This window comes from Rissa tridactyla, chromosome Z (genome assembly GCF_028500815.1).
Source record: "Rissa tridactyla isolate bRisTri1 chromosome Z, bRisTri1.patW.cur.20221130, whole genome shotgun sequence".
NCBI classification, from domain to species: domain Eukaryota; kingdom Metazoa; phylum Chordata; class Aves; order Charadriiformes; family Laridae; genus Rissa; species Rissa tridactyla.
The window spans coordinates 51,723,759-51,734,175 of record NC_071497.1 but is presented as its reverse complement, the minus strand read 5'-3'; the positions used below and the strand labels follow the sequence as shown (position 1 = coordinate 51,734,175).

Sequence of the window (10,417 nt, the reverse complement as noted above, 5' to 3'; positions counted from 1 at the left end):
AATAAAAAAGAGTCATTCTCTTAACACAACCCGAAGAGAAAAGTGACAAAAACATTCTGGGGACAGAAGAAGGAATAATAGTTCCGTTCACATAACTGGCACAAAAGATTTAAAGGAGCATGTGTATGCTCCTAAAGCAAACACTTTGCCTCCCTTACTCCTTCCCGTGCCACCAATGATGCTGTGAAAATGTCCTGCAGAATTTCAGTACAAATACATTTCTGAAAAGATGTCCTGTTTTCTGATGGCAGCTGACATCCCTAACGACCCTGTGAAAAATGGGTCCAAACCAAGCAGTTTGATTTTAAAATATCATACACTTTGAAGGAGAAATTTTTGGAACTAGATCTCTGGTCTTGTAAATAGTTCCTATCTTTGGAGCAGATCAGACCTTGACATTACGTTTCTGAGCTCTCCAGGTACCCACACAGCTCTTTGTCTTGTTGCTTAGGCACATTCCTACCCCTAATAATTACCTATGCTAGATCCTTAACTGTGTTAATTAAGAACACTAAAACTCAGGGAAAACTGACGTGGATACCTGCAGCCTCACTTCCTGTTAGCTGTACTGGACCGGATCAACAGAGGTGCCGACCCCCCATGGCAGTGACTTTACTGTTTAGAAGCTGACTCTACTTTTTTTCCTAAACAGTTCCTTTTTTGGGGATGGAATAGGAAGAACATAGGTGATGGAAAATTTATAAACTTCTGGAACAGGCAGAGGAAGTACACTTTCATTTCCATAATGTAAGGAAGGGAGGGAGAGAGGGAGGGAGGGAAGGAGGGAAAGAGGGAAGGAAGCAGGGAGGAAGGGAGGAAGAGGAAGAGGGAGCAGGAGAGGGAGCAGGAGAGGGAGCGGGAGAGGAGAGGAGAGCAGAGGAAGGAAGGAAGGGCGGAAGGAGGGAAGGGCGGAAGGAGGGAAGGGCGGAAGGGAGGAAGGGAGGAAGGAAGGAAGGAAGGAAGGAAGGAAGGAAGGAAGGAAGGAAGGAAGGAAGGGAGGAAGGGAGGAAGGGAGGAAGGGAGGAAGGGAGGAAGGAAGGAAGGGAGGAAGGAAGGAAGGAAGGAAGGAAGGAAGGAAGGAAGGAAGGAAGGAAGGAAGGAAGGAAGGAAGGAAGGAAGGAAGGAAGGTAATACACTGAACACTGAAGTTTACTCACAGCAAATATGGTGCACAATTTCTGTTGTGTAAATTATACACAGATCCCTAGGAAACATACAAATTTTATTATCTCATTCATCAAAAGCCTTTGAGAGATCTTTAAGAGCAGTGTGTATGTGCTATTAGGCTTTTTAATCTATACCTTCCATAATTTGACAAACGGAGTTGCGACTTAGTGACAGAGTGCTTATACTTTGTGTGCCCAACTACAGTGTCACCATGGAGCCAGCTGCATTTTAAGAGGCAAAGTTAAAATCTCTGCCTTAACAAAATGTACCTGGTTGAGATATAGCTCAGGAAAATTGACTAAATATTGTAAGGTGTGCAAAAATATTTATGAACTTAAATTAGCTCTTTACTAACACCAGCTATTTAGTCCTCACAGGAGCACCCTTATGGGGAAGATCATATTAGTATTAGCCATATTTTAACAGATTGAAACACAAAGGGGTAAGTGATGTGATCTGTCCAAGACTAAACAGTAGAGACGGGGCCACCTGTGGTTAATTCTCGTTCCCATTCTTGTGCTTTGACTCTGCTGTTTTCCTTCCAAATTGTTTCATCCAGGTTTTCAAAAGATAACTAGTGATTAGCCAGTATCACATGCTTTTCTGATGCCTCGCCTCCAGAACAAAGAAAAATGCTTAACAACCTCCAGACAAGAAGTTCTGTTTCTAAAGGATGTTCAGTATGAAAAGTTATTTCCTAAAAGTAGACAAAGTCTTTTTGATATTTACAGAAAAATACAACTACCTTGAATAAACAAAACAGTGAAACAATATTGAAAGAGTGACCGCAATAGCTATATGAACCAGACAAGAAGGAACAAACTCCATGTAAAATGAAGAGTCTCTTCCTCACAGTTGGTCTAATTCTTGTAAAAAGATGTAGACTGACAGGTTTGGAAACTGAAGGGATAGCCACAGGTTTATGGCATAAGCAACTGCACAACACTTATCTTATCATCACACCATTACAGCCATGCCCTTTGCTGGACACATGAGATGTTCAGCCATTAATCTTATTGCAGTCTGGGTTGCTGCCGAGATCAACCAGAAATGCTATTTTTTGTCAGTAAAATCAAACTTTTACCACATAGCCTTTTAAAGTATTTTTCAGATAACTTCAGATGGTACAAATTCCACCACAGGAACAATTCTGATAAATACAGATTGTCATACAGATGCATGGTAAAGTAGGAATGAGGGAAATGCCGTTCAATTCAATGTAAGTGTACGTGCTCTTCTAAAACAAAGACTGTTCTGACATTAGCATCACTAGCACTGAAGTAACCAATTGATTCACCTAGAAATAACAGTGAGTAATATTCTGTCCACAAGACGGAGATGGTATCTCCTACATGGCTTAAGCAGAATCTGAATGGAGTTTAGGATGCCATAAAAGCAGGACTGCAGAGCTTATAACAGTTTTTGTAGGTTTATCCCAGCTTCTTTACTTTTTAGACTGTCCTGTTTCATTTTGTGTAATAAACAGATATTATTTTTTTCTGTGTAATTCTGCTGAATTTATCTACTGATGATGTTTAAGTTTCCAAACAAGTTTACCAAAATCATTTGACCTCTAATAGAAACAGAGTGAAATGAGAATGCAGAACAGTGATTCATTTAGTTCGGAATTATTTATATAGCTTAAATGTGTTTTTCATTAAAAATTATATTTATTTATACCATACATACTACAAAACAGTGGGGTTTTCTTACTGTAGATATCATTCAATTTTTGTTGTTTTGTTTTTTTGACTTTCCATCTTGCTTGTTCCTAATAGCTTGGGAGGAGGGATGGGAGTGCAGTACAGATAACACTACAAAGGTCCATGCGTTTTAGAAGAATGCACCTTTACTGTTCTAATTTCCCTCTCTCACAAACACACTGAGCTTGCACAACATAAAACAAAGCGATGCAGATCTCTCCACTCAATTTAACAAGGCAAAGTAGTTAAGACTTTGAGGAAAAATAAAAAAAGATGAAAGAAAGCCAGTGAAACTGATTAGCTTTTTGCTATAGTTTCTTTTCGTTAAACCAGAAGGTAAATTTTCCTTACAGTTTCTGTGGGATCCACAAATGTTTTCAGGGCTTCATCAGTGTACAGAATCAAAAAACGATCAGAGGCTTGTAACCCACAGGAACGTAGTGACAATTCATTTAGAAAGATTTTTCTTTTATTTTCTACAACTGGAAATACTGATTTATTAGCTATTGATTCCTACTTTTGGAAACAAGAATACTGAAATGCATAAAGAGTACTAAAAAAGAGGAAATCCATATTAAGAGTTTCCTCTTGAAAACATAGCAGAAGTTAAGTACTCAAGTGGACATAAAGGTAAGAATAATCAAAATGCACAGCAAATCAAAACAATGACAAGCTGAAACAATGGAGCATTTCTGACTCTTGGCTACGAAGAATAATGTTCTGGATCAGTAAATACAGAAAAGGAACACATTCTCACTGAAGGAATATTTTATTGTACGCTGAAATATCCCTTGGGTTTTCTTTTGTTTGTTTGTTTGGTTGGTTTTGCTTTTGTTATTGTTTTTGTGAAGAAAAGAGTGTACAACACAAACCCTAATGGTTTTGGCTGTAGACTGAGCTTAAGTAAATACCATCACTCAGTCAGTATGTTGTGGTAACTCAGGCTGCCAGTGTGGTTTACCAGCTCAAGCAACATGTGTAAATACCGGAAACAAAAAAGATTCATAGGACAGCCTCTCTTTCTCTCTGCCTTTCTCAACTGCTTGCTCCTTTTCCCTCTTCTGTTCTTGCTCACTCGCTTGCTCAGTATCGTTCTTGGACTTTCATTATTTTCTGGCAAACCATGTGGGTGAAACACAAAACATTAACACAACTAGTCCTTTTTTTCTGGCATCTAATTTTATCCAAAGGGAAAGTTACCCAATAAAAAGTCCAGCATATGTTTTCAGAGCTACTAAGTGCTTCTGCCATTAATTTCTTTTGATTGCTTCTATAAAACATGCCTTAATCATACTACAGCACTTTCCATTGCAAAAAAGACAACTTTACAGAACAACATAGTTAACATTATTTCCCTGTTCTTTTTTTTTTTTTTTTAAAACACCACAAAAAATCCAGGCCATAGTAAGAAGCACACAAAATTATATTCATCTTTGTTCTGTGACAAGTAGTATCAGCATTTATATCCCCAAATATTATGCATGTTTGACAAAAAAAAAGTTTCCACTGATTCACATGACACAATTCTGTTTTTTTTTCTTTTATGTAATGTAGTATATAAGGAATAAGGATGCACTATTGTTTCTAGTAATAATTGGCACTTAAAAAAAGCACCAAGAATTCTGTATTTCACTTTACCCCTTTTCCCTCCCCAGTATTTTTTTCTGTAGTCCAAAATCTACAACTGTGGTTATGGTGAATAACTACATTTTCTTTTTTCAAAACGTGTGCAAAGTTGGCACTTTTGTATTAACACTAAACACTAATACTCTTTGTTTGGCATTCATGCCCTCATACTGACCAGACCACTTTTATCTAAGTGTATTTTTTAAAGACACTTACTGAAAATATGGCAATAGTTTAAGAAAAAAAAAGCATGGATATTATTACACATCCCCTTGTAGTGTACGAAAAAGTGCATGACTGGATTTATGTAATAGTACAAGACAAAAAAACTGTATCAGATCAGGTACTGTAAAGCATGCCAGCACCTCTGTATTACTTATATCTAGCAGGTAGTTAAAACAAGACCGTGGTTCTTTTAAAAATGTGCATTAAAGCTAACATAAATGGATAGAACTAGCCAGCAAACTATTTTTCCTGCTTATCTAACAGCTGAATGTAACTGTAAAAATTAAGCAAAAAAATAAGAGTTAAACCACCATCAATACAATTGTTTTACATCATAGGCCTGTCAAGGCTCAATATATATATACAAGTGTAACAGCCATGCTTAGTAGAACGTTATCCCCAATGCTTAGAAGACACAAAGACAACTAAGTAGATTTTTTTTTCTCTCTTTTTGTTTGTTTGCAATTTTTTTGTTGTTTTTTTGTTCTTTTTTTCAGGCAAAAGTCATGGGTAGAACAAATTGTCTCTTTGGAGATGACCAAGAACATTCTAACAGAACTAGGGACAACTGCAAGTTTTCTGTGGGTTTGTTTTTTGTTTTTGCTTGCTTTTTTATGAAGGGTCTCTCCCCCCAAATTAAACATCCCACTTTTTTGTTTCTATCCAAAAAAAAACAAAGGAAAAAAAATAAACCAACAACCAACAAAGGGGAAAAAGCACCTGGTGTTTCTTTCTTTTGTTAAAAAAGAAAAGAAAAAGATTATATATATATGTATATTTTTATATATATATATATATATATATATAAAGGGAGACTGTATATGGCAGTTCAGATGTGGTGGGCCCTCTCTGAGAGCTGGCATTATGCTGTGTCCATCCTTGAACTAATCTACTGAAGTGAAGGGAATGTTTTTATGCAGATTGGGGTTCTGACTGTGCCGGTTTCGGCTACGGACAGAGGAGAACATCATGTTGCACCCAGGGACTTTGCATTTGTGCATCTCTCGCAAGTGCACTGTTTTATAGTGCACTCTGAGGGTTCCCTTGTTGCTGTACATTTTGTGGCAAATGTTACACATTATCCCACCGTTGCTCACCGAAACACTGTTGAACATGAGGGATCCTGGGACATCAGTGCCCATACCTACAGCTAAGGCAGGGGCATCTGCTTTGTGGGCAGATTCCCCGCTGTCACTTGCCCCATCGACGTCATCCAGGAGAATGCCCTCATCGCTTCCTGCATCAGATTCTCTTGAGGAATGGATACTGCTGCTGGACTGGATGCTGGAGGTGGTGCTCAGGTCTAGGACCATATAGTCTTCCGACATGCCCCTGCCGTACCCATTCATATGGGAATCCTCAGTACCAGCAGGCGAGGAGGTGTCTTCCCTTATGTCGAGCCCCATCTGATGCTGAGCGCCATATATCTTCACCAAAAATTCGTCGCGGAGGTCCTTACTAAGAGAAGGCTGTGAGGTGTCCAGGCCCATGTCATCCAGTTCTTTGGTCAACAGTTTACGGTGCAGGTTTATGTTAGCACTGTGTCTGGGAAAGGAAGAGGGAAGGGAAAAAAGGAAAAATGTACAGTATTTTTGATTAAACATAAAGTCATCAAGCACCAAATCCAAATTCTGATTTATCAATAATTTATCATAGAAATATCCCCTATCCAAGCTTCTTGGAAAATTCAGTCTTCCTACAAGTGAACAAATTGCAACACAAAACCAAACCAAAACAAGCAAATTACACCCACCCCCCACCCCCTCCCATACTGTTTTTCTTTTCAGCTACTGCTCCTCAAATTTAGTCCCCAGCAGCGGCTACAGCCCTTATATTTGATATTTACAAAATAATAAATTGCACTAACAGAAAATGCAAAATGCTCTTCTTGGTTCCTGAGTCCCTGCTGGCTTTCCTAAAAGCCTTGCTTCAAGAGAAAATATTATTAATATATGGAATATCTGTGTGTGTTTGTATCTAGGTCTATCTGTAGATCCATATCCTTATATATTTATACAAACATACATATAAATATATAATGTGTATATATATATATACACGTACTCCCATAACCGTGTAAGTGAAATATAGGAGGAGAAAAAAATAAAGGTAACTGAATGATACATAGTCAGAGGTCCAGATTCTGGTAATTTAATTCTGGTATAAAGGGATTCAGAATCGGGCCAAACCAAGATGGAGAAGACTTGGAGGGTTTAAGAGAACAAGTCTCTGAAATCTACATTTAAGTTTCTGGACATCTTAGCCAAAGATTCACTGGTTCCATCCTTCTGGGAGGGCACTACCACTCCTTCCTGTATTCTTCCCAGTACTGTCTCTGATACAGTGCTGACTGACCCAAGCAGTGTAATTTCCAGTAAAAAAACCCTACTAACGGCAATGAGAATTTTGCCCCAAATCGATCAAAACACTTAAATATGGGCTTTGGCTTAGGTATGTGCTGAAGTCACTGTGGTGCCTAAGAGACACTGGAAAAGCTGTCGCTGATGTCAGCGGTCTTTGGACTATGTCCCAAAAGCCACAAGTTAAAATATTCTCAAGTGTTTTACAGGGGTCTGGGCCTTTGTTCTCAAGAAATAAAGCTCTACATTTGCAAACAATGTAAGCCTTTGGGTTAGTAACTGTGTAAAACAGCCTATTATTTTAAATACTGCATTCTACTCTCCACTTTTGACATTGGCTTTATTCATCCATTGCAGTAGAACATCACTGATTTGCAGCAGTGTCAGGAAACCCTCTTTGAAAAACTGCATTTTCTGAATTAACAATGTAACCAACAAACATGACAGACATCAAAGACCTCTGACCACAGAACATGCTTGTTTTGTTGAAGTGCTTAATAATAAATCAGTATAAAGTTTTCAGTGCTAGAAAACTTTAGGGTTCAGTATTCAGAATGTGCACCATCGCTGAGGAAACAACAAATATTTATTCAGTTTCTTTGGAGGGTGACTGGATTTTCGAGTCAGTAAAAAAAGAATTAGCGAAGTTCTACTGCGTAACATTCTTTGCAAGCTAAGGACCCAAACCCACAATTTACAACATGCAGACTCACCAGTCTGTCTGCCCATTATAAATTGCAGATCAGAGCCCAAATGTAGGAGGGAAAAGAAAGAAGGAGGGGGAAGGGGAGGGGGGGGGCGGGGGGGAGAGAGAGAGAAAGAGAGAATTTTAACAAAGGAATACTCTAATTTGCAAAAAAGCACTAGGTATTAAATCAGCATGGGAAGACATAACAATGATCAAATTTTTTACAGACATTTAGGTCCTACAGTAACAAAAAAGGGAGAAAGGGAACAATAGCTATTAGCAATATTTCCTTATTGCAAGCTTTTGTTTTAAAAAACCCTTTGAAACATACCTCTCAACCAGCTGAAGTCCCAAACATGGTACAGCAATACAATGCAGATAAACAACGAAAATGCAAATGTAGGGAAATTAAATTGATGTGGAGCTGATTTCTGTAATTTTCTATCACTTTCTCTGTGATTCAGCTATCTGTTGCACACAACTTATGGGAATAAATACAGAAAACAGCAATAGAAACGATCTGTCCCACTTACCTGCAAATGCAGGTAACTGTTCTCTGACACAAAACTGATACTGAACTGTAGTTTAATTGAACTGTGTCCGCTCGGGATGCAATTATTCCAGTAAGGGGGGGGTCTAGAACAGAAAATTTCTCTTCTAATGAGTGACAGTCGAGAGGTATGGTCAAGGGCGGAAAAAAGTGGAGAGTATTCCTTGTTTTTCTCCCACATGGGAAATACTCCTTTCACACAGGCAAGTATAGCACCATTGCTTTTTTGAGGCGCAGAAGTGTAATTATGCATATCCCCACACTGCACTTAGGAAGGCTGAGCTTACCTTGTGATAAGATCAGCTTTCTAATCTTTTGCTAAATTGAGATCACAAAAGAGAGAGAGAGAGAGAAGAGAGGAGAAAAGAGAAAGAAAGGGGGGGGGGAGGAGAGAGAGAGAGAGAGAACAAATTCACATTCCAATCCAGACATATCTGGTTTTTAAAAAGAAAAAAAAAAAAAGAAAAAAGAAAATAATATCTGAAACCAACAAAATCGACTTTAAAAAAAAGTCCTGACTGTGAAACTGTTTTTTGTCAGCTGTAATCTCACTTACAGTATTGTTCTGATGGATACTGACTCAACCACACAATATGAAAAACATAAAGCAAATTAATCAAAGCATATTCACAGCATCCCCATTATCATCCACAAATGAGTTCTGAACAGATGCATGCAGCGTGCACATACATGAATGATAAGCAGTAGTCCTGACAGTCCCTTGCCTTCCTGGTGTCCGATGGTGTACAACTCCACATAAAGTTGCTAAGTGCAGCACAGGAAACGCTTACTGTGAAGGCCTGTCCACACTGACCACTGTTATTACATGACCATAAAAGTACATTTGTGCTTATCATCGTAACGCTAACTGCGATCTACTCATAAAGCGCTCATGTGTTTACTTCTTACGATTTCTCCCCCTCTCTCCTCCTCATTCCCCTGGTACGGGAATTTCCTGCAGTGTAGAAACTGGTCAGGATGCCTGTAACTGTTGTTTCCACGCATTTGCGCTTCATATTTCCTTGGTTTGCTGCTGAGAAAAAAAGCAGCCAGGCATGCAGTGAAAATAACTTCAGCATTCACTGAATGAAGAGATAAGAATAAATTACCACGGTAAAGAGGGGCCACTGAGCCCCGGATGGACAGAGGCCATTCTGAGAAAGACCAGCGTAAGGTTGCAAACCCTGCTGATGCTCTGATAAGGAGAGATGCCTCCCTTATTCAATTCTCACTTACAGCAGTGGCAATCGGTAATCTAGTTAAAGTATGTACCAGCCCATAATATCTGTCAGGGAAACGATGTGCAGAAATGTGTGGACAAGTTCTGGCACTCTGCTCAGTAGTGTCCCTTTTCCGCTGTCAGCAGTACTGTTGGATTCTCCTAATATAATTACATTGACTTTTATTCAATTAAGTGCCATTCCTAGCCTTAAAAAAAAGCTACTTTATCAATTGATTCAGGTGTAATGCAATAATAAAGATGAACTCATGGCAGTGCATTAGCTCTGCTGTTCATAACTTCTGAACATAGGTTCATTCATAGCAGTCGATTTCCATTATGCAACCACAGTTCAAAAGAATTGATTCTTTTACATTCATTTCTTAATCTATTTCACTTGTGTTTAATAGTCTCCCTAAATATCATATGCAAAAACAGTCTGTTAGGTACGAGAGGAACGACTTGTGAGAAAAAGTTCATTTATTTGGACACTGAAGTTTTGAAATCTCATGACAAAACCAAAGTCACAGAGGCTAAAACCTTGTCAGAATTAAGAATACTGTGTGCTGTCGGTACTAGCAACGCACATTTCCAGTAGCTGAACGACCTCTGGGATAAGAGGGAAGGGAAAGTATGTTTTCATAGACACACCAGTGGAGAGTGCTTGGAGCCTGACCCTGCACCCCTTTCCCGTCTGCTGGACAACTGAATGTAGCACTGCACCCTGAGGCACAGATGGAGCACCCCGTGCAGGGTGCTGCTTGAACACCGCCCTGCATAAAGGAGGCGTTTCTCAGGGCTGACAGCAGCCGTCCCAAAGCTCTTTTGGGAAAAGCTGAAAAGGGACTTCTGTGTAGAAGGAACATGACCACGTAGGTA

General features: G+C 39.0%; 1 protein-coding gene across 2 annotated transcripts in view; it reads right to left on the bottom strand.

Moving 5' to 3' along the window:
• Positions 1 to 1,050: 1,050 nt before the first annotated feature.
• The window catches only part of BNC2 (basonuclin 2), a 336,762-nt gene continuing 327,395 nt past the window's right edge, over positions 1,051 to 10,417 (bottom strand). For both annotated transcript variants that reach the window (XM_054185907.1, XM_054185908.1), the window contains exon 6: positions 1,051 to 6,266. In XM_054185907.1, the coding sequence (XP_054041882.1) occupies positions 5,606 to 6,266 (661 nt within the window). In that variant the 3' untranslated portion in view covers positions 1,051 to 5,605. The remainder of the gene's footprint in view (positions 6,267 to 10,417) is intronic.